The 26100-nt window shown below is 37.5% G+C and overlaps 1 protein-coding gene across 5 annotated transcripts in view; it reads right to left on the reverse strand.

Annotated features, from left to right (window-relative positions):
* Positions 1–652: 652 nt before the first annotated feature.
* adamts17 (ADAM metallopeptidase with thrombospondin type 1 motif, 17) overlaps positions 653–26100 on the reverse strand; it is a 151894-nt gene continuing 126446 nt past the window's right edge. For all 5 annotated transcript variants that reach the window (XM_053512463.1, XM_053512464.1, XM_053512461.1 and 2 more), the window contains 5 exons: positions 23925–24060; positions 19151–19355; positions 17716–17868; positions 4432–4609; positions 653–3223 (listed from right to left, as the gene is read on the reverse strand). In XM_053512463.1, the coding sequence (XP_053368438.1) occupies positions 3072–3223; positions 4432–4609; positions 17716–17868; positions 19151–19355; positions 23925–24060 (824 nt within the window). In that variant the 3' untranslated portion in view covers positions 653–3071. The remainder of the gene's footprint in view (positions 3224–4431; positions 4610–17715; positions 17869–19150; positions 19356–23924; positions 24061–26100) is intronic.

The raw sequence follows: 26100 nt of genomic DNA on the forward strand, positions 1-26100 counted from the left end.
AACATTGTAAAGCATTGTAATCGCTTTCTTTTTTGAGAATTACTCCTAGAAACAGAAAAGGGTAGTATAAGCTAATTAAACATCAACTCTTCTTGCATATGTAAAAAAAATGTGCAATGTTCTTTTTAAAAGGTAGCAAACATTAACAGTACTTAATAAAAATCTAGAAATACAAATTGAAATACATTAGTATGAATATAGTTAAAGTCCTGTAGGCATGGAAAGAAGTTGTTAAATAGGGGTGCTTGACAAATGTGCTGACAATGATGAAATCTCAAAGAAAAAAGGTGGGACAGAAATTGGTCAAGTCTTTAGTAGGTTGATCTTAGTCTCCAAAACATTACACGGAACAAAGTATAAAACCAAAGGAATATGCCATAGTAAAAACTGTAGTGTTTTTTAACTTTACTGTACTAAAATTACTACAGTATTTTTATAGTAAAATACTGAATTATACTATATTAAATACTACAGTTTACTACAAAATGTAGAAATTACTCTAGTAAATACTACAGTTTACTATAGCATGTAGTCAATGACTGTAGTTAAAACTACAGTTTACTACAGTCTGTTGTAATTACTAAAATAAATACTATAGTTGACTCCAAATTGTAGAAATTACTAGAGTACATACTGTACTATAGTTTACTAAAGCATGTACCATTTACAGTAGTAAAAATCTCCAGTTTACTACAGCGTGTAGTAATTACTCCAGTAAAACCTACAGTTTACTTCAGCTTGTAGTAATTAATATAGTAAATACTATAGTTTATACAGTTTTTAGTAATTACCGCCGGAAATAACATTTTACTACAGCATGTAGTAATTACTGTACTGAATACTACAGTTTACTAGAGTGTGTAGTAATTACAGCTGAAAATAATACAGTTTACTACAGCATGTAGTAATCACTATATAAATACTACAGTTTACCACGGTGTGTAGTAATTACACTAGAAAATTCCAAGGTTTACTATGGGTGTCTAGTAATTACTATAGTAAATACTACAGTTTACTATGGCATGTGGTAGTTACTGTTGTAAATACAACTATATACTAGAGTAAATACCATAGTGCTTTTGAACCTTACTGTAGTAATTGCTATATTAAAATAGAGTAAAAAAACACTATAGTAAATACTATAATAATTCATATTATAAACTATAGTATTTTTTCAGATGTGAAATAAGTGGCAATATCTCAATAGACTTTGTTAATGAAAAAAAAAGTTCACTGCCACTGTTGCCTCCTTGCAGCTTACAAGAAGTTTTAACTGTTAATAGTGAGGATATACCCCAGGCTTCCAACCTGGTCCTTGAGAACACCTCATTCTACAAATTTCAGTGTTTTCTCTACTTTAACACACCCAGTTTGACTTTGGAAGAGGAATTAGCAAACAAGGTTTTGGTAGTCTGTAGTGTATTTATGTACGAAGGTGCCTGCTTTTCTAACAAGGAACTCCTAGTAAGCAAAAAGAAACACATGCGATAGTGAGATGGCTATTTTTGTTGTTGTTTTTTCAAATGTGTGGCAAAGGGTGAGGTAAAGGTCTGGTGTGATGGCTACTTTCAAGTAGCAATTTCTACTTAATATGAAGCTCCCCATTTGGTTTTACACCAAAGGGATTTTAGCACCACCCAGCTGGTTTCTAATGGTTAACATTACAGATGCTTGTGAAACCATGGGTCAAACATCACCTAGATAAAATGTGCAAAAAAAATAAAATAAAGCTACCATAACAGTAAGCAAGAGAATGTCATTCTACTTCAGTCATTTCCCCTTTAGGTGGTTGAACTGAATTCATCTGCTGAATTTTATTTATATTTGGTATAATCATTTCTTTAACTGCAGAAAAGTAAAGTTTTCAGCTACACTTTACCACATCAATGGGTCAAATCTGTAAATGTTGCCACCTTTGTATGTGTATAGCACCAGCAAGTTTGCTTAGAATCTTTTCCAATGTATGTGCACAGATAAGGCCAAGCTGCTCTTGGGCATACACCGATCAGCCATAACACATGCAACACAAATCATTATGGCCCATACTGTGTAGGTTCCTCTGGTGTTGCCTTGGCAGCTCTGGCACATCAAACACGACAAGTCACAGGCCTTCTAAAGTGACCTGTGTTATCTAGCACCAGGATGTTAGCAATGGATCCTTTGGGTGCTATGGGTTAAGGGGTGGACCCTCCATAGCTTGGACTTGATCTGAGGAGACTGGAGGTTGGGTTGAAGACCACTGGGTGGTCTGGTGCCTTTCTATTGTGGCCAGGATTTCAGCGTGTTGTGCTGCATTAGCCTTTCTGTGGGATCAGACCGATTGGGCTGGCCTTTAATTCCCACTTGCATGAGTGACTGCTGGGTGCATTTTGATGGTTTTACTAATTGGTTAGTATTAAAACTGTTTTTTTTTTTATGTTGTGTTAATGGTATGGCTCATCTGTGTATATTTAGTTTTTGTTCCAAATGTAAAGTCCTTTCTCAAAAGTCTTTACTTTGCCCTATTTAGCAGTTATAGGTGTTTTTTCTTAAGACAACAATGGCTTGCCCACAGCTTATAGGGTGCAACTGATGCCATAAACCAGGGCATTACGGATCACACAATCTTGTTAAGGCACTTAATGGACATTAATGGATCTCTCAAAGAAATGTGGAAGAAATAAGAGATTAGAGGATGAATATTTGAACAATAATGTCTCATTGCTCAGTACTGCAATTACTGGCCAACCAGTGGCTTTTACAAAGCAAAGTAAGCCCAATCATTTCCTAAGTGGTCAGCTTACTGTACAACAGCCAAGCTGCTATGCTGAAGAAGTCATCTCCAATGGCCTCTCATGTTTTCAACTTTGGTTTAGAGCAAAACAATGAAAAAAACAAAAAAGTCATAGACCTTTTGCACTATTTTCAAGTCAAAAGCTTCCCATTCGAAAATTCTGACATGTGCATCAATTTACCGGTTACTGCTTTAAAATCCAATAATCCTTAATAACAATATACACAGTGTCATTTATGACAGTACAAAAAGAGGACATAAAAATTAAGCTGCTATGTAAAAAGAAGTGCCAGTCTCATTAACTTTCGCGAGCCATTGTGCTGGCATAAAAGTCTCTGCAAGTTTGGCAGCAGCGTTGGTACCAGCGCATGTCCTGGCACAGGTTCTTTTCCCGGATCACCCGACAGTACACCGTCCACTGATCTCCCATACACTTATACGTCAGGGCCGCTGTCAAATGAAAGAAGAGGACATATTAAGTGGTTCAAGGAAATATTATATTATACTGTACCTGCATGTTAAGATGCCATAAATAGGTAGGGTGGCAGTGTGTTAGTCTAAATAAAATACAGAAATGGCTGTGAATTTTTATTTATTTATTTGCCATAAAACTTAGTTTATTAATAAATAATTTAAGGTTTTTCCATGGTTTATAAGTAGATTTAATGTTGCAGAACATACACAAGACAAGTTAATTCCAGTAAGGTTTTACATACACTTACTTTATATCCCTCACACACTCTATAATATAAATACCGGCTTTTTATTCTGCTGAGAACCCTAAAACTCTTTCTTGAAGTGTTTCATGTTCTGGGAATCTTTACAAAGCACTATGACTGTTATAAAACAAAGACACTAGAGACACCTTCAAGTATTACCACATAAACAGTTATAGACTTCTCTTTGTTAAACACATGCAGTGTTTTATCCGTTTGTTTTTAATCTTAGATTATGCAGAGAATCCGCCATACAAACGCTGTATGAGCACAAGTGCTTCAATGCTTTAATATAAAAATCAGTTATATCTTAGTCAGAAAGTAATTTTAACCAAGAATTCCTTTATATTTTTGATTTCATATTTGTTTTAAATGCTAGGGAAATAAAATATGACTTAATGTAGTGTATGGAAAAGTAACCAATATGAAAACATTTTATTTTAAATAAGATTTTTTAAATTGGCTTGTTGATGAAGCTTGTCATACAGGTTTTTAAAATAAATTTCATGGTTTTATAACGTCTTACAACTCAAAAGGACATCTGCATCATTTGTTAGAGCATTCTACACTCTCTCTCCTTTCTCCAGCCTTGTCTCTCCAATCTGAGGAAAACATCTCACAATGCAATGATGACCTTCACCGCTTTAAGAATCTTTCTCCCTTTTTTCCAAAAGGTTACGTGATAGATTAACTATATTAATTATCTTATTACCAACTACGTTGAAACATGTTTATTTATGCTCTGATCTGGCAGTCTGATTTTAACTGTCCTTGTACTGTCTGACAAAATGAAACAGGATCAGATACACTTTATAAATATTCATCATGCGTCTAGGTTTTAAGGCAAAAATTTTTATCTGTGTAATATTTAAAAGAAAAATCACATAGAAATTGAATAAGGTACGTGGAATCTAGTTTGAATATAGGAAGTGGTTTTCTTACCTAGTCTTGGTGAAGTTATGGTGTTGACATTAATCTTTTCATTGCATGGCCCCTGATGACACTGCCTGTATGCTGGCGGCTTTAGGACTGTGGGACAGTCGCTGCCATGACGACCAGTCACTCTGTGCATGCACTGGACCACGCGGGACTGAAGCCCTTTCCCACAGGATGATGAGCACTGACAAAGAAAGACAGATTACCAATAAAGATGTTAGGTATAAAGCTAGACACAACCCCTTCTGCCAAAAGGTTACAATTAATTCAGTGTTGACTGCATACAATGGCATTTAGAAAATAAAATAAAACAATTAAAAGTTCTCATTGAAGTGAAGCTGTTCTGATGGTCCCTTAGTTCCACTGAAAGTAAATCAGTTTATTTTAAGTAAAACTGAAAGTTTGGAAAGTGTCTGTACTGTATATAAAAGTTATATGAGCTGTTCACATACTTTAGGCAATGTAGTGTTTCTTCCATAAAAATATATACTTTGATTAAACCATAACCACCTCTTTGTATGTAGTAGCAGTGAAAATATTACTGACTGTCAAACAATTCCATGATTTAAATGAAATGTGAAATATGTCTTTGCTGTTCAGTTCTTATTTAACAAATGTCTCCTGAATAATGTATCAGTGGACTTCCTCTGAGACAGACAGATGAAAAATGGCAGAATGAGTGTGCTTGTCAAGCTCATGCTCAACCAACTCCCCAATGAGGTTTTATTCACAGGCAACACATTAGCTTAACCCAATCAGCTTGTTCCAGTACACACTAATAAACATGCACATCCACAAACCTGGAACAGATTCTATTAATTTTACATCTTGGCAGATCTAAACACAAATGAGCACTTAATGCATAAGATATAAATGCTGGCTTTTCTTCAAATGCATTAAAAGTTCACTAAGAATTTAAACTGCAGGCTAAATAACTTTGTCCATTAAATACAGTACCACTAAAAGAGTTTGGATGTATCAGTCAAAAGTTTTGGAAACAATTTTGTATTCATTTTCTACATTGAAAAGATTTCCAGATTTCTAGGATTTTTTTTTTTTTTTTAAAAACTATGAAATCAGCTGTTCTGGAATAGTTCTTGCAAGAACAGTAATTTGGAAAACACATAAAGCACCATGATGAACCTAGCTCTCATGATGACCTTCCCAAGAAAGCAGGACCAAAACCCATCTCTGTTGCTAAGGAGAAGTTCATTTAGAGTTACCAGCCACAAAAATTACCAATTAAAGGCACCTCAGATTAGAGCCGTTATGAAGGCTTTAAAGATCATAAGTAGCAGAAACATCTCAACATTAACTGTTCAAGAAGATTATTGCATATTTTGCATATGTAAAAACCTAATTACAGTAATAAAGTAAACATACTTAATTTCCACCTCTGGTAAATATTGTACACTTAATGCCAAATAATATTACTTATGCTGTGTGCAGATCACTGAAGTTCTTCTTCTACAACTTTGTTGTGGGCCAGGGGTAGCTCAGTGGTTAAGGCATTGGACTACGGTTCGGAAGATCCCAGGTTCAAACCCCACAACCACCAAGTTGCCACTGTTGGGCCCTTGAGCAAGGCCCTTAACCCTCAACTGCTCAGATGTGTAATAAGATAAAAATGTAAGTCGCTCTGGATAAGAGCGTCTGCTAAATGCCCAAATGTAAATGTAACCATGTTTTTTCAAGCCCTTTCTGCTGAAGATATCCAGATGATATTCTACAAACACAGACTGTTAATTTGAGTGGTAGCACATGATCTAAACAAACTCATTTACAAATGTGCATGTCCCCGCACAAGCCACAATGGCCTATTCAAAATCAAATCAGCATAATGGGTGTAATAATTCACAGGTGTGTCGGTCTCTACTGACATGAAAGAAACATAGAAAAAAAAGTGAGACTCAAGCAAACCATCTGAACAGTTGTGGTGTGTGAGTATAGCGCATGCTCATACTTTTAAATGCATTAATAAGCTGAAGTGGCATGGCACAGTGGCACTAAAGTGTTCCATAAAAACGTCTATTTTACTGATCAAAGCCAAGTCTGAATCTCAGATTCAATTTTGAAAGGATGAATACTAGTCTTAAGGGATATACTACTGCTTCAAAGATCTTTGAGCTTTTAGTTAGGATAAAGCCAAGAAACTTTCTAAAAGAAAAATGCTATGCATTAAACAGTGGGTATTGCTCCATACTAAGGTTGGTAAATGAAGGCACCTGGGGCAAATCTGTTTGTCCTTTTTGACCTCTTGTGAAATCCTTTCTTTTCTGACTATCAGCCTGTTTATTTGCATTAGACAATAACATTTTGCATGTGAAATTACTTTTAATCCACCCATGGCACCAGATGAATAAATTTATTTAAATGAAATTGCAAATGCATTACAAATCTGCATCAACATTTCCACATTCTAATAAGACAACTTCTACAGCCAAAATGCTAACAGTGCCATGCATTAGGAGGAATTGTTTCTGCTGCTGTTGATAGTCACACATGCATACCCTAAATAGTTACACTTCCCCAAAACAGCTTATGTCCAGGTCTTAGCCATGCTTCAGTGGATAATCTCACTTGGATACTAGTAAACTGTATTACTGCAGTAATTAAGCAGACTGTGCCGTGCCAATACCAAGATTCACAACATGCTCATACCTTTCACCACACTTAGTACTATGACTTTGTAATGTACACATTTTAAAAGCATATCGGTTAACGATCCAACTGCCCAGTGTCAACTTGAAAAAGGATGGGTTGCCTTTAGGGATTGGCTCTTCTAAAGGTTTCTTCCTCATTTCATCTCAAGAACATTTGTTTTCAGTACTGTTGCCTCTGCCTTCCTGATTAGACATCTAAACATGTATATGGATTTCTGTAAAGTTGCTTTATAATTAAATTTACTGTTAATTGGAAAAGCACTATGCAACTGAAACTCTACAATATTTATATAGTGTGCATTGTTCCGGACTCAACTATTTGACAGTGACATGCAAATTAATGTAAATTGCGCTGGCAAGTCTAATAACGATCCTTAAATCTTCATAACAAAATGTTAACTGGCCCTTTCTGCCAGTAATTATAATCATTGAATGAATCCTGTAAAATGGTAATATATTTAGGTCTAACCCATCATACCAACAAAATCCACAAAAAGAGTATATTCATACCCATGGTTCCAAAAAATAAAAAAAAAATCAATAAAAACACACCCACAGAATTAATTGCCAACTGCTGTTGTATACAATGCACAGATTGAAAAGATAATACACAGAGTCTGTAAAATTATAACTATTATATAATTTTGCTGGCAGAATTGAATCAATTTCATTCTCCCATCCAGTTGACAAATGTAGCATCTAATTGTGTGATCTGTTTCCAGCACTCACAATATGTTTCACAGAATTGAACAAACTTGGAATTCCAATACATAAATCAATGGAAAAATAAAAAAATTCTGCATCATCCAAATGGATAAAAGATTTTATAGCTCAGCTGGGCTGAATGTATGCAACATCTACAAAGAGACCAGAACCACATCAAGACTTTTAGACTATTGACTTGTGCTAACTTTGCTAAATTCACAATCAAAATAATTTACTTGTAAAGTCTTAATCCCAACAAACCCGAACTGCTGCTCTTCCTACATATAGTAATTCATTCCCCTGTCAGAATCCTGTGATCTCCTTGGACAACTCTATGATTATTCCTTTGGTCACTGACACAACAGGTTCATAAAACTGCTCCCAGTCACTAGGGGGCTCCCACATTAAGGCCACTAATACCACTCCAAAAGAGCCAAAGACTATCACATGTTTCCACCGAACCACGTGACGCCAGCCGAACAGCTCGCTCACGCACCGTTGGGGCGGCATAACACACTCGGAGGAGAGCTCGACCAATCAACCTTCGGCTGCGAGAGGTTACAGCATCTCCCAGGAATCGAACTCATGATCTCCGAATAATAGGGCGAGCACTTTAACACTGTGCCACTCAGAGGCTCTTCGATTAGTCTATTTCTATCCACAAACATTATCTGAGTGCTGGTCTGGTCTTTTATTTTGAGACCTGTTAGGTCTACTTTTGTGCACCATTCGATCTCTGCAGCTGATCCAGAATGCTAAAATCACCCCATTATTGCATCCCTAATTGGCTTCCTGTCTCTTCCCACTTCATATTTAAGTCAGTCAGGCCAACTTGTTTTTCAATTGTTTCAGCCTGTGGAATTATAGGTCAGCCTATATACATATGTATAATACATATAAATAAGATGAAATAGAGCATATCACCACCTATTGCAGGAAATTTGGACATACTTTGTTCAATAAATTGATTTCCGCTGCCATGATTGTTTACTGGGACATGGACATCGTCCAAGTAAATGGCCTAGTATAGCTATAACCGTAGCTCAACTTAACTATGCAAACATACTGACTGATTCTTGCTTTTAAAGCCAAGAACAGGCCAGTTGCACCACGCTCCCTCTGATCTTTTAGCACTGTGTAACAGGCCCCAACATCTTTCAGAATACAAGGAAGGCATGCATGAAAACTCTGTTCTGGAGTGTCTGAGCAGCTGCCTTTCTGACAGTCTTCAAATGATGTCCAAGGACCTACCATTTTCTTAACCAAGTTTTAGAGTTTTAAACTGATGGATCTCCAAAGGCGTTTTCACATTAGGCATTATTGATTTCCACCATTCCCAGGAAAAAATTGCTACGCCCTCCCCACTTCGCCGCTGGCCAGCATTCACATTATTTTTGTATCTACACTCTGTGATAAACCAGGTGGCAGTATGCACCAACTTAGTTTGTGAGACGCCATTAAACACAAGAAAAGATAAAACAACAAAGTTAGCCTTTGAGCTATGCCTAATATTATCGATATTTCTGAAAAAAAAAAATGTTATGAGCACCACTCTCGTGTGCCTCTCTACTTTATCAGCTGGGACTGTATAGGTCTAAGGATGGGATTCGCACATGCTGGCTTCCATACAGTATCTGATTCTCTGGTTCCTGAGCCTGAAACAATAGTGTTCTCTTGCCTGATTTAAAAAATATATAAAATGAAATAAATAATAATAAATAATAAATAAATAAATACAACTTTTGGTTATTCTAAAAAAAAAAGGAAGGATCCTACAGAAGTTCTTCTGAGGTGTAACAGTCAGAGTGCTCAGAAGAACTTCTGTAGGATGCTCAGTAAAACGTGGTAGCTCATACATAACCTTACATAACTGCACAAACTGCACCTGGAACTAAAGGGACTGACTTTGTTTCATTATTTACATTTTATTGTTTTACAGCATTTATTTGTGTTTGCACAGTATTGTACATGAATATTTTTGAAGGGAAGAGGAAACCGCTTGTAATTAAACCAAAGATCTCAAAGCTCTTAAGAAGTATCCCAACACACACACACAAAGTAATTTATATATGTAACAACACGGATCTCATGAGGGGAAGAGCGCAAGAAAACATCCTGCACTGTTCAGAACAGGCAGATCCGCAGGCGGCTACCCCACGGAGTTCTGAACAGACAGAGCGTCATATAGACGCACGGTTGCTAGGCGAACCCGCGCACTTTTTGTGATCATTAGGTAGCACAGGGAAAGTGATAGGGCAAGTCTACATTCACTTGTCAAGTGTGTGCTCTTGTTCCAAGTTAAAAATCATAAATAAACACATAAATAACATATAAGCCCATAGTAAGGCTTTACTTGTCCAGTGGGGATGTGAGAGTTCGATCTCGAGGAGACTGTGAAGCTACCCAAGCTCTTATAAATATTATTACATCCCATGGTGCGGCTCTCTAACCCGCACCACATAAAAATATACCAAAGATTTCTATCAAACTCTAGCTGCTTTGCTGCTTTGAGCTGTTTCATGCAACGTAAGCTAGACATAAACTATCTGGAAATAGTGGATAGGAGTAGGCTGTCCGAGTTTATGACCACCAAAAGTCTTCCACCCCATTCCACAACTTACCTGTCAAAATGAAGTACTGTACATCTCAAGCAATGGTCTAACTAAGGTCCTTTTCCCAGTGCTAAACTGATAGCTATATAACTTATATATACATCTCCTCATTCCGATAAAAAAAAAAAAAAGTCAATAGAAGTGTGACCCAGATTTGAGCAACTTAACCTTTCCCAGCCTTTTTGACCCGAAACCACAGTTTTTACCTTAATGTGAAACCAGAGCCCCGTCCTTCTCAACCTTGCTTGGGATCAACACATCTCCACTGCCTGCGCCTCCTTTCTCTGCGGTGGATGAAATTGAACCATGCTCCAGTGCTTAGAGCACAGAGGGAACATAATCCTCCTTTTTTGAGTTTCCTCACACTGAGCTGTATTTGTAAAGTATGTCTGTAACGACACATGGGACAAGCTCAAGGCTTCTGCTGGCCTTTAAACTCAAACTTTGCTCATAAATGCTTATATTATAACCCTCTCAAATGCAGAGAGTGATGAGGACAGGAACGAGGGGCTTGATCTTCATTTATTGTTTTTCTATTTTTTATTTTTTTTGCCCAAGGGTTCAAAATGAAAAGGTACATTTAGAAATGCTGATCCATATTATAGCTACATAAATACACACTATTACACTATCACAGAAACATAAAGCTGAAACATAAAGAGTGATGAAAAGCTGTAGCCAACATCTAGATGCTCTGGGGCATTCTTACTGTCTTCTTAATGTTTTCATTAGGTATAAAATATAAACCTAGCCATACCCTACTGTGCCACTGTTGCATCAATAACTCAAGTTGAAGAAAAAAAATCCTATATGTGAATCCATATCTACTCCCACAATAAGGAAATTAAAGTACCTTTTTGATTAGATTTTTTGGTTATATAAGAAGCAAATGCAGCAGTTACATGATAACGGTAGCAGCAGAGTGTTTTCATATCCTTACCTTTTACTGTACAGTAGCTGTAACCCCTTACCCCGTGATCATACCCTGAAAATTTCTTGTTTCTGCAAATGTGCAGGCTAAATAATGCTGAGTACAATTATTGTAGCACTTTAATTGCTTTCAATGAAACTCCCTCTATGCAAGAACTATAAAAAGTAGAACCATTTATAATACTTCTCTTATTTGCATTTGCTTAGTACATAGTTAATTTATACTGCTGTCATGGCAGCATCAGAAAAGCACTGGAATACATCAACTATCAGACACTGAGACACGTCATACAGTATGTCGGTCATCATGTGCATGCTTGAACTGTTTCTGATTTTATTTCTGAAACAACACGATTCTTGTTTACCTCCGTGTACTTAAATTCCGTGTTTCATTGCGTCTTTGTTGCACTTTTGTGCCTGTTCTAGTTGTTAGCTGTTCTGCTGTGCATACTGCATCTGTCATGTGTACTTTGTGTTTGTTGCCAGAGGTCATAGTTTATAGTTCCCTAATTTAGTGTGCATCATTTGTCTGCACTTCTTCACTGTGAATAAAGAGGGTCAGCATTTGCAACCATCTGTTATTCCTGACAATTGACGTTTGTTGAAACTGTCGCCGTGCACCTACAGGGTCCGGGTTCGATTCCTGCCTCAGGTTAGTATGCAAGGAGTTTGCATGCTCTTCCTGTGCTTGGTGGGTTTTCTCCCACAATCCGTAGACATGGGGATTAGGCTAATTTGGCCCATAGAGTATACTGTAATTGAGGATGGATTGGCACTACCATTTAGTGGCCTAAGTCTCCTGAAATACCTGATGAAACGGTATGGACGAAGAGTAAGTGAGTGAGAGTTGCACCCTTAACAGTACCAAGCATGTTCATCAAGTAGAACATTTTAATTACCATGGTAATAACTTTTTTTTTTCACATTGCTTTGCATCAAGGGCTACATACAATTCCATAAAGACTAGCTGTGGAGAACCAGCTCCTGTTTAACACTGTACGTGCTCACAGCATGACAGCATGACAGCATGAAAAAAACGTGAAAAATTAATGATTAAATGTATAACAGGGACAGTGAAATGTGGGGAATGGGAATGGCTAAAAGTGACAGCAGTACAACAACACAGATTAATTAAAACGTTAAACGAGGCAGCTGGGTGGATTTCAAGTCGCCTACAGTATGTGTCTTTATAATTGGTTGTCAGTGAGTGTTATTACTGTACAATCTCACTGTTATACAAGAACCGACAGCAAAATTAAGACACCTTTGTCGATTCTTATTTTAAATAAAGTTCATTGAGTGGCGCAGTGGGTAGTGGTGCTGCCTCGATGTTCTAGGGTCCATTGAGATAATCTTTATTCACAGATAATATCAGAGGGACATAATAATTGGAGAAACTGAGAAGACCAAATTATTTTATGAATCAATTTACAGTGAGCTGGAAGTACAGAAGATAAATGCTTGTCAGATTATCTTTCAAGCTGTCATCACATTTTCGTTGCAGGAGAATGCACTGCTTAAACAAATAGCACAGCAATTATCTTCTTAAATTAAAATAAGAAGGATGACAAAATAAAATTCTGAATACATATAAAAATTTCACCTCAATTTAGTGTTTCGTTACAACATCAAGTTGTCAATACAAACTAAAAAATACTACTACTACTATTACTAGGAAATGTTGAGGCCAATGGTGATGATTGTATTTATTCCCATGCACATTCACACATTACGGGCAATTTCACCTATTAGCCCAATCTGCATGTCTTTGGAATGTGGAAGAAAACCAGAGTACCTGGAGGAAACCCAAGCACGGGGACAACATGCACACACTCCATGCACACAGACCCTGAGGCGGAAATCAAACCTGCCCCCTGGAGGTGTAAGGCGACAGCGCTAACCACTAGACCACCGAGCCGCCACTACTACTACTTCCTAGTTGAACTCAACTAACTGAAGTTAGTTCTTAATTCTCAATTCAGTAATTTCCCAAGTTGTTTTCTTTGCTTGGTGGAGGCCAAATAAATCGACCCATATTAATCATTGCAGTAATTATCCAATCAAAGACTTTTAAGTATGTATTATTTAAATTAATATGGTGGCTATTTATTTATTTTAATTTTTGCCAGAAATTGCATTCACCATAAACTTCATTTTTGACACTCTTTAAAGTGTAGAACCATAATTTCATTGTTATTTTATCTCCTCCATTGCTTTTGCACTTAATTAGTAGCAGTTTGAAATGTACAAGTGTGTGTCTGACAGGCTTGGTTAAAAGATATCTCCATCACTTTCATTTAAAACACACCTACAATTTAGTGTTGCTATTTATGCAGTCATGTCTTTTTCTGGAATAAAAGCTCGCACACATGAGCCCGTAAAAACATCTACATAGTGCCTTTTTAGGACTTAATCTTCAGCATGTTTGCTGAAACAGACAGGTGAGTTTCGTTTTTTCATTAGTAATTTAATCTAAACCTTCAGCGTTATTATTTCAGCAGAAATAAATAATAAGGAGAAATGTATCACATAAGGAATATACAATGATCAGCCATGACATTAACACAATATAACATTAACCAATTTACATCAATTAGCAATTATATCCCAGTAAACTGGTGACAGGATCATTTTGACCCAAGGCTCATTTATGCCTGTTGGGAGAAAAGGCCAGCCTCTCTGGTCTGATCCCACAGAAAAATCAATGGAGCTCGTCTTGCAGGAAAAAGTCAATGCTGGCCACGACAGAAAGGCACCAGAACATCCAGTGCACTACTGGCTGCCATGCATAGGGCCTTCAAAGTTTGGAGTCCAGACTCCCCCAGATCCTAATACGAGGCCATAAAGGCATCCATAGAGGCATAGAGGCATTACCCTGCAACCCACAGCATCCAAAGGATGCACTTCCAGCAGACTGATAACAAGTCATGCTCCGAGGGGCATACAAGAAAAATTATACTTCCCTTATAATTAGGATTTTGATTATAGCTGGTACCATCAGTACAGTCATATTCTAGATAATACAGATAATGTAGCTTCATCTTTTTATCTTCATCACTGAACTGAAACAATAGTGGTGAAAATGAAGTCGCTCTACATCCCCATCTGTGCACGTTCCCCTCATGCAAATGCAGCAAATGTGAAAACTGGCCACAGCTTTTCGAGCCTGCGTGTAAAGAGATTCGGCTATCTAGACCAATGGGATTCTATTTAATTTTTTTTTTTTGGCCACAAAAATCATTATTAGCAAAGAAGCTATCACAGTCATCATATTGAGGTGCTGAAGTTTTTTTTTTTGTCTGTTTGCACTTCAGTTATAAAAGTGTGGATTAAAATAGCCAACACTTAAGGCATAGATGAGGTGAAAATAAAGTGGACATGCTGCTGTATTATTATTATATATTGGTTTATGGAAAGCACTGTCCATTACTATTAATGTTCTCTCATTATGTCTTTGGATTAAAAAAGCTACACACTAATTTTCACTGGACCACCTTTAGTTTTGATTACGGTGCAAATTCACAACGGCAATGTTTTAGCAAACTTATGAAACATCATCATATTTATTTTTATTCAAAGTTGCATAATTTTTTTTTCAGGGTCTTATACTGATCACAGCAGAGTCGAAGCAGGTTGCAAAGCCTTCTTTAGCACATCCCAAAGACTTTCAGTGGGGTTTAGACTCTGTGTACTCTTAACAGTATCTTTACTCTCTGTTCGTGTGCATCTCCCATGTCTAGCATGTCCTATCATTTTGATTTTATTTAAGTTAAAACCCAAATCATTCATTTCATATTTATTTGTTGCCTGAGAAGTGACTTTGATATACATTTACAGTCCAATCAGTATAAAATACAGTTGTATTTTATTAGAGTTGTTTTTATTGATCAGCTGTTTAGATATTTAGAATAAGTTCATACTGTACCACCACCTACAGTAGATACCAGAACTGATCTTTGATGCATGCCTTACCAGTACCCTGAGAGATGGTGGGACCAGTCGAGCAGTGTTAAAGGATTGGAATAAGCATGGTGTTGTGTTGGGTATGATGGTGTCTTGGAGTGCTTTGAGGTAACTGGGTGCTAGCCTGTTTTTGGCTTTTGCAGTCAGGCAATAGATTTAAATGTGATGCAGGCAGGTACAGTATAGTAAGCCAATGGAGGGGTCAAAGTAATGGGGTGCTGTGGGAGAATGCAACTAATCCCGAATGCAGCTGCATGACTTGTTTTCAAAGGTCAAGTGGAGCACAGTGGCACACCTGCCAGATGCAAGTTTCAGTAGTCTATTCAAGACACTGAAGAAGCACATACAGTAAGTGGCCTGTGTGGATTGAATAATGTTGTAAAGAAAAAGTCAATATGACCATATGAGCATAACAATGTGCGAGGAAGATAACAGTTGCTTGTCAATTGCTACCCCAGGGTTGTGTGCAGTGACTGGAGGTATGATCATATCAGGAATATCTTGAGCTCCTAAATGGAAAATTCAAATCACCTGGGGTAACCAGCAATCTAGTTTTCTGAGATTAATTTTCAGCTGATGAGCTGACATAACTTCCAGACATGCAGAGGTCTGAGAGGGGACATGAGTGTCTGTGGGAGGGAGGGAGAGGGTAAATTAAGTGTCATCAACATACTGTAGCAGTGGTTTTAAAACCCATGTGTGGATATGACCTCACCAAGGGATCAACTATAACAGAATAACAGAAGAGCTGTGTGGAACACCAGGGTAGAGTCTGCATGGAGGAGATATGAATCCCTTCATATCTCCTCCAGTGCTGAAAGGTCAAGGTGGATGAGGACAGATGACCTTTTGAAGGCAGAATGGGTAGGATCTTAAAGGTTGTGCTATAAGAGATAAAGAAACAAGTGATTATAAAAAGTACGCTCAAGGAAAGACCAGAGAGAAGTAATACTACTCAATAGTTGCTAATGTTTGCTGGATCCAAAGTGGAAATCTTCAAGATGGGAGTTGCTCTCTTGCATGCAGCTGGTCCATGACCAGATGTTATGGAACCACTGATAATAGCTGTAATAAAGGGCAGAAAACCTTGTAAGATTGTTTGGAGCATTGTGGAAGAGATTGAAAACTATTGGCAGTTGGTAGGATTGGAGGAGGAGATGACTTGTAGGATATCTTTTGTTGTAAAGTTAGGAAACTGTCCAACATTGATATCTGTAGCTACAGAGGGACAACCGAAGTCCAGGTCCAGGAATTTCCTTGCATGGGTGTGAGAGTGCAGCTGTTGAATGTCAGTGAGAAAGAATTAAGAAGAGAGAGACTTAAATGGGACTAGCACTTGTCAGAGAGGATGCTGAAGTTTCAGAGGACAGTGAAGGAGAGCTATCACTGGGGAAAAAGACTTATGAGCATGTCAATTTCTTCAAGGAAATGGCAATTCCAGAGTCATTGCCCTGCCCACATTTTGCACCTAAGAGAGTGAAACTAATCTTAATTATCCACTAAGGAGAACTAATTATTATGTACCAACCAACTCTTACAAAATATACTACAGGATCAACAATACTAGATGCAAGCATTACATTAATCTGAGTCAAGTAGATAGCACTAAACTTAGAATCCTACAGTACTGTACCTTATCAGTGTCCAAAATAGTACAAATTTAAAACATACTCCTCATGCTCCCAGAACAAAGCTTTCACAATTTGAGCCTGACGAACCTTGGCATTACAGTACAATCCTGGAATATGCCTGTTTCATTCAGTGCCTTGACCTCATCAGCTGACTTCATTTTATTGCCACATAATATAACCGAGTCTAGACCTGCCCAACTGGAGCAACCCCAGAACATAACACTGCCTCCAGAGGCATGTTGAGTGCATTGCTTCATCTGGAATTACTTTTTTTGTTAGTGAAGCTAATCAAAAAGAAGGCTTCAATTTACTAAAGAGTGTAAATATTGGAATGGAAAAGTGTCATATGCTTCCCCTCTTACCCTGCTACAGTACACCAGTTGCTCTGGGATAGAGTAAACCTGGACTCACATGACACCTTTCCATTCCAATATTTACACCCTTTAGTAAATTGAAGCCTTCTTTCGTGCACATTTAAAATAAATGCCTGTGCGTTTAGTATCATGACTACATATTGTCCATTTATTTAATTCAACAAATGTACTTTAATTTTATCTTATCTTTATACTAGGAAATTGTGACTATAGATTTAAATATCTGAAGAGCATGTCAGGAGCTATGGGAGACTAAGGGAACAATTTTGTTTTTGTGCATCCTTCAAGCTTATTTATCTTTGAAATTTAGCTTAAGGTGTATTCATAGATAAATTAATCTACACTTCCCTGTAAAAGTGCAAGTAATTGCATGTATCAATGTGTGTTTGTGTGTGTGTATGTCTGTGCGTACCTTGGACCAGTCTCCTGTCTTCCACTCGTAGCATTTTGAGTAATCCTCGCATGGCTCCTGGTGGTTGGGACGGGAGGCAGGGTCACAGAGCCCCTGAGGATTTGTGCATGTCACTGTCCTTTTCCTGATGCCCCGCCCACAACTAGATGAACACTGGAGCCATAGACAGAGAGAGAACAGTACGAAAGAGAAGGAAAAAGAACAGAAAGAAGAATAGGGAAAAAAACAAGGAAGAAAAAGGAAAAGAAAACAGACTCGTTAAATGCCACCCCTATGGTGTCCTATTAACTAGTTTCCCAATGATGGAAGCTTTTTTCTTAATGTAGTGGATAGAATACAACATCCTGGATGCAGATTAAAAAGTGATGGAGAAGAATGGAGGGAAAGAAAGAGAGAGAGAAAAAGTCAGAAGCAAAAGCTACCACAGTGCCCTCCACAGGCCAACCTAAAGAATCACAGTTACATATGGTCCATATATCCCTAAATTCTTATAGTGACATCCCATTATACGTAATATACGCCGATCGTGTAGGGCTACCACACACACTGACAGTCAATTTCTAATAGAAACATCTGTACTGCTGTAGGTCAATGCACAGTTATAGACCTTAGACAGGCTGGACTGAGTGGTTTTAGAAACTTCTGATCTTCTGGCTTTAAGCTAACAAGAAGGTAATGGTAACTCAAGTAACCACTCTTTACTCTGAACATGAAAACATGATGAAAGAATGGATGAAACAAGACTCTAGAACAATAGCGCAAGACCACATCAGCTTTCACTCATGTCATCTGATCTAAGGCTAGACATCTAATTCTACAGTGGACACAGACTTTCCAAAACGTGGCAGATGAAAACTGGAGAAAGATGGCCCTGCATAATTTTTATGCACTGTGCCAAATGTCACATGATTGTTTAATTAGATAATCATGCATAAAACTACTGACTCTAGCCCATCTGCTGCTTTTCTCAGCCCCTGCCATTCTAAAGTGTTTGCCCTAACATCGCATTTTTTAATCCCAACAATGCAACGACCACAGCTGTCCGGACCATCTTCTTTGCTGGTCTTTTAAGATTACTTTTCACAATGTATTAGATAATATAATCCATTTCTTTCCACACCACACTCTTTTTTGCCCTGCTGCGACAAAACTGCCCTAGAGGTCCATCTATATGGTCATCATTTAAATTAAATGTTTAATTATGTTTCATCATTGCCATTACTGTATTAATGTATCTTATGAGGCTTGCGATATTCTATGCCACTCTCCTGTGGGTACTGGTACGCTGTAAGGTAAGTGCTGTGGCAGCAGTTACAACACTCCTTTTTAAATTAATGTTTCAAAATGCAAGAAATTTGTCATCCCATTGCATAGTCGTCCATTTACAGTATGTTACATCATAGCACCTGCAAAAACTGGAAGGACATTTTCAAACCTGGCTCCACTCGGTGGCATCCCACGCAGTGAGACAGTGGCGTCCCTCGCAGTGTTGAATGCTCTCCGGCTTCGCACTAAGGCAGTACAGTTCTCGTGTGCTGACGATCAAGCCATTCTGAAGCTGATACACACAGCCAACCTCACGCTGTTGTGCACCTTTTCCACATGTCACTGAACACTCACCCCAGTCACCTGCCACCCATCTGAGAGAGGAGGAGAGGAAATAAAGCAAGGATTAATGAAACTGTCAGAAAAGGACAGTTCTTGCACCTACTGTAGACAGGATATAGAGCAAACCAAAGCAATTCCTTAATTCTAACCCCAGCCTTGGAAGTTGATCCAGATCCAGAGACCAGCACAAATACAGTATCTGTGAAATGTGCGCTGCTCCTTCTGGCTCCAGTTTGTTCCAATCATCAAACTAAGCCTGGCATTTTAAATCCAAGCATGCAAAGGCTGCATTAAGTTAATGGGTGTGTGACCTTGACATTTAAAAATGACTTGAAGGTTTTCACAAACTAATTTCCAGAAAAAAGACAAACTTTCTATTTTCTGAGACTCCGCTTTATAATTAATTACCAATGTTTAAGGTTTGCGTAATATATTTAAAGTTTGCTGACAAAAGACAGTACTGTACTTCTCAGGGGGAAAAAAAAGAAGAGAAAAATGTAAAATTTCTGAACTTTCTTTTGCAGTCAACTGGAATTCCACACAGAAGCTACAAGAAAAAAAGTCGTGGAAGCACTTTTTTAAGAAGTCAATAAACTCACTGGCCACCAAATAAAAAATAATAGTTTACCGGCAGACTTATGTAATAATTAACACAGCCAGATGTTGTTCTATAGCTATATCTGTATTAGTTTATGTGCAGTTTATGAAGAGCTTCACCAGGAAAAAATGCAGATATATAGCTCTATGGTAATGTTTGCATTAAACATCAGAATGGAGAAAACAGGATCTCAGTGACTTGTGGATTGAGCATTTCAGCAGCTGCAGAATTTTAAGCCGCAACATTCTCCAGAGTTTACTCAGAATACAAGACAAGTTCTGCAAGGGAGATCACCATGTAGATGAGAGGTCTGAGGAGAGTTGCCAGACCGATTGGAGCTGACATGACATTTACAGCATTGCAAAAAAATCAACACTTTACAACCCTGGTAAGCAGAAAAGTACCTCATGTACAACATGTCTAACCTTTAGGTGGAGGAGCACATGAACGTGCACCTGATACTGGACATCTACACCTTTCTAACATCTTGTGAAATCCAAGCCAACGTAAACATAAGAACACATAAGAAAGGGTTTCTAACAAAGTGGCCAGTGAGTGAATTGATCTTAAGTGTGGAGTTGCCTGTGTCGGCTCTGCCTGTGTCTTGCCTCTGACTAACCCATGACAAGCATACTGACAGTTTTTGAAGAAACCCGAATACATTTTACATCCAGCTGTCCTGGATTTCTCTTTGATAAGAAAAAGGCCTACTGGGTGATGCAACTGCATTCATGAAGAGCATATGTCATGACATATTTGCATAATAATAATTAGCTCTAAGGAACCACACTAAATCATAGTGACAGTATCCACCCAGTGCAATATGGCAAAGACCATTATCTCTCTACTGTCACACGAAGGTCATGGATTGTATGATTTAATAAGCAATAAATCACTAAATGTCCATCAGAGAATAAAAACAATAGTGTCAGAGCATAAACTTCTATAATAACCTCAACAGTGACGCCACAACTGGGACCAGGGAAACATCTGGAACCTGCGGGAAGCTCTTCTTTCTCCGAGCATCTGATGTTGTAATAAACCTAAACCCAATTTAAAGTCTATAAAAGGACTGCACTACTTTTTTTTTTTTTGCTTTTATTGTTTTCTGGATTTTATATTGTCAGGCAGCTCATTTCCTTCTCTTATATAAAGATTTCTTTGTACATCTCTTGCAACCAAGGCTTTAAATGTTGGACAAAAAAAAAACAAACAAAAAAAACAGACACTTTGAACAGGGGACACAGTGATGGTAAAGTGGCATAAATAACACAGGGTAACAAGGCAAATGAGTCATAATGTCTTTAATGGCTGGCTGACAGTTTTCACAGGTGTCTCTTCTTTTTACTTCACACTTTCTTCCCATTCATGTTACAGTACCTCAAATCCTATGAGAATGGTTAAATGGTATTTGGCTAGACACTTGGTTTACGTAATTCAACAGGGGAACACTTGGCTAGACAGCTACATTGATTTTGGCCTCTCTGTAGAACTATAGACATTTTTGAAGTTTCTGGTAGCACATATTTTCCTGTTCTTAATTGCTATTTTTCATGTCTGAACTCCAGATTACTCAGGCTTTAAATGTTTGATTATAACAAGATATGCTCTGCAACATAAAACTGGTAACACTATTCTGCTGAGCTCATGTCATGCTTGTCATGCCTTTAAGGGATAAAATCACTAAATGATATAAAAACATATATCATATATAAAATCACTATATATATAAAAACATAAACGTATGGTCATCCGCTTAAATATGAAGTATGTTTTACTAGTGCTATGCAGTCACAATAGCATAATGGCCAGTATATTTGAATGAGTAATTACATAATTACAGTACATAACTAGCTGTCACTACCAAATAATGAAACTTTGATTTTTTTGTGTGTATAGATGGAATGAACTTTAAGACAGCAACATAAGTCTCTCAAAGGGAAGGGTGTTCATAAGAGGGTGTGTTAAAAACCATAACATAATGCAACTATTAAGAAGATCCCCAGAGATAAATTACTTAAACAAACTCTCACAAAAATCAGAATTCATGTTTAGGCTCTATGTTCTTCAATCCAAGCTGCCTACTGTAGGTTCTTTAAGATGCTATCCACTGATCCAAGACAGCCAACCCATACAATTAAACTGTCCCTGCAATGCTAAGCACTACTAATGCACTATTAGTTTCTAAACCCTATTTTCATCTAAACTAAACACATCAACTGAGAATGTATTCTGGCCCTCTATCGAAGCTGTTTTTACTAGCTCAATAAATAAGCCTGTATTGATAACAAACAGATTTTTTTTTTATGGAGTTATGACCAACAGTGCCAGACTAAACAAATTATAGACCATGCATTGTAAAAAAAACTGTCATAAAAATGTCATCATCTCTTCTAATAGCATTTGAAAAATATATATGACAAAATCAGACTTAAGTAACAACTTTTTGAATTATATTATTTGGAATTATTGCATACTATTCGCTAAATAACTTACTATACTTTTAAGTTTTACTTTGTTAAAAAGTAGTTAACCTTAATGTGGTTCTTTTTAAAGAACATGATAAATGGTAACGCCATCTGTTAGGATACAGATGTTAAAAGTGCAACAATGAGACCTTAAATGTAAAAAATGTAAATCACAAATCTGTTTTTTGCAGACGCACACTGGTCCAATAAAAGACAAGTATAACGAGTGAACCAGTGCGCTTTGGGAGCTCATTTCAGCAACAGCAGATGATTCAATAATGTCCTCAGCCTGGATTCAGATACAAATGGACCATAGTATTATTATTTCTGAGCAATAATGGGCACGCAAATCTGATCCATTCTTTTGCATAGGTACTTTTTATAAAGAGTTGCTATGTGTTATCCTTGGACCGGGTTTCATTTAAGTTCTGTTGACAAAGCTCTGGAATGTGACTTGCCTCAGCCATATAGTTTCATGAGCGTCTCTCCAAATCAGCATAGACTTGGCAAGACTAGCACCACCATTTATATACATCTCAACAGTTGGACATTATCCACATCCACAGCCGTACGTGATCTCCAACAAAAATAGCAGACTATAACTAATTATCACAGTCTTAATTTCTGCGGTTCAACAGTACACATGTTCTGATATATTTAGGGCTCAATTTACATCAAAGATATATGAGATTAACACAACGTCCAAAAGATTCAATCAGCAAAAAACTGCTTTCATTTTATTCAGTAATCAAAAACTGAAAAATATTACTTGATAATACTGATTCAGTAATAGAGAAAACCAAGTACTCGAGCCCTGTTTGCCTGCCAGTCTCAATCAATGGGATGTTGCTGCCCTGTCTACCTGTCTAAAATAAGGAAGCAGGGAGACTTTCTTCTTGTCAGTACCTACCAAGGTAATGTAACCTTTATGCCTGTCAATCCCATAGAAGGAAGTGTGATGGATGTATCTGTCTGTTAACCCTAGCAAAGAAGATGCTATTTCCCTGCTTGTTAGTCTTAACTAAGGAGGCATGGCCTTTCTGTCAGTCAGTCTCAACCAAGGAGGCATGGCTTCTTTACTTGTCAGTCCCAATCAAAGATACATGGCCTCTGCACTCATTTCAACCAAGGTTGTGTGGCCTCTCTGCCTAGCGGTGTCAACCAAAGAGGCACTTCTTTGTTTTTCACTTCTCGGGTTCAGTGAAGCTGTTGGTCTGTCCCAACCAAGGAGGCATGGCTTCTTTGTTTTTTAGTAACAACCAAGTGGCGAGAATTCTCTACACCAAGAAGTCCCATCAAGGAGTCATGTCAGTCTATTTAAAGAAGGCATAGTAACCGAACAACTGGTTAATTAACAGTAAATCAAAATACATTTCCCACACTGCAATAAAACAGCCATAAACCAATTCATATTCGATTTTCAGCTGCTTTAAATGTATTTATCACAATATTGAATCAGAGTGGAAAAGAGATGCACATTTCTACTTTTACTCTTACTTCTTCTATTATGCCTTTCATTAAAGCACCTCACTCACCTATACTGGCAAGGATGTGTGTTGCAATGACGGACTTGAGGTGCAGGCCGGTTTTCTGGGTGACAGAAACTCTCATTTACCAGCGTCATTGTCTTATTAACCATCCTTATGCAGGAAACCACAGTCTTTCTTTCTCCTGGAAAAGACACATAAAAGTGAATGAAAATGTTAAAACCCATCCTTTGTACACAATGTTTATTCTTAATGCGAAAAAAAACAAACACATTGAAGCTAAGGTTGAAATCAAGCAGATTATTCAACCATCCATACCTCATCCATACCTTATACCATACCTCAAGCAATTATAAGCATTTTTTTATCGTAAATTCAGCTAATTGATCTGATATGGTTATATATTTAGCCAGTGCATGGCATTTACTTATTTTCACCTTCTAAGATGAAGATTTAATTACTTTACAGAGAACAGGTCAGCCAGGATATAGAGCCATTGGAGAAGATAGGGTTAACAGCCTTGTTTAAGAGCTCAACACTGGCAGCTTTTGGGCTTGAACCCCCGACCTTCCAATCAGTCGCATTAACCATTTGAGCCAGCCCTGCCCTCACTTCCCTTTACTAAGGCCATGGTATCAACATACAGGTAACAGACAAAGTGTCATAGATTAATGCTGTACAATAAACCAACTGAATTTTCCCTGAAGGTGGCATCATCTCTATGAAACTGATTGTGGGAAAACCGTCAGAATAGAATGTGAGATGCAAATAATGTAAGACAATAACACACTGACACATATGAGTCCAAATGTTTGCAATGGCTGGCGGAAAGTTTTCACAGGTGGCTCTTCTTACTCCACACTGTCAAAGCCTGTTCATGCACATGTCAAAAATTCAAGTTACTGTACTTTACCTCGATCCTTTGAGAATTATTAAATGGCATTTGGCTAGACACGCAATGTATGTAATTCAACAGGGGAACATGTGGCTAGACAGCAAATCCTTTTAAAAAACATGCTAAACTGTAACACCATCCTGCAGAATTCGGAAATTACAAGTTCAGCAAAGCTCTGCAAACTCACTGGTCTAATAAATGCTGACGTTTTGTAGTTACCATGTAATTTTGTTTATTTGTTTGCAAGATTTCAAGGTTAGCTCGAAAAAAATATTTTACTAATATCTTACTGTACCTTAAATGCTTGAAATTTTTTCATTTTCACATTCACCCTCATTCAGTCCACAGCGATCCACCACAACCATTTTTGTTAACTGTCCTTGGAACAGCCAAGCAAGACATTTGGTTCTGACATCAATATGAAATTACTGAAAAAAATTCTGTTTTAATTTCCTAATATTTACCTTTAGATATATTTAAAAAATTTAGTTTGGACCATCTAACTTTTTAAGGGATCATAAATATTGGAACACATTCCTGAAAAGTGTTTCTTGTTTCTCACATGTGGCCTGTTAAAGCAATTGTTCAAACTTGCTTTGATTGTTTAAAGCGTTTTTTATTGAAAGGATAAATCAACATGAAGAATCTAAAACTGTTGGTGAGAGATGAGAGAAAAGCAAGCCATTTTGAAGCAGAGAAAAGGACAAATCTATCACAAACATGGGGCAGATATCTTTTTTCAGGAAAAAGAAACTACTGGTGAACTGTCCTAATAACCAGTCAGGGAACAAGGGCGAGTAAATCGACAGCAGTTAATGACAGAAACATTGTGAGAGCTATGAGAAAAAAGGTACGGGTGACAGAATCTCAAGCCACCATTTTAAAAAGACCTTAGAAACAGACATTTAAGATCATACTGAAAGCAATAAAAATCGGAAGCCAACTTGGAATTCAAATACAAAATACAAAGCTACACCTGTTCTGTACCTCAGATTAACCTCTACCAAAACGATTGAAAGGCCTAAGTGTGGAGAAAGAAAAGATCTGCTTATGGTCCAAAACATAAAAGCTCATCTGTCAAGCCTGGTTGAGGCAGTGCCATGGCTTTGGTTCGAATGGCTGCTTCTGGAACAGGGTCATTAATCTTAATTGATAATGTAACTCATGATGGTGGCAGCAAAATGAACTTAGAAGTCTCTAGAAACATTCTGTCAGCCATTTTACAGAAAACTGAATCCAATCTAATTGAAAGGATGTCCAAAGTCAATCACTAAGTCAATCGTCAATAAACTATTTGAGCATGAATTTCACCTTTTGAAAAGGAAATGG

Source organism: Clarias gariepinus, chromosome 15 (genome assembly GCF_024256425.1).
Source record: "Clarias gariepinus isolate MV-2021 ecotype Netherlands chromosome 15, CGAR_prim_01v2, whole genome shotgun sequence".
NCBI classification, from domain to species: Eukaryota; Metazoa; Chordata; class Actinopteri; order Siluriformes; family Clariidae; genus Clarias; species Clarias gariepinus.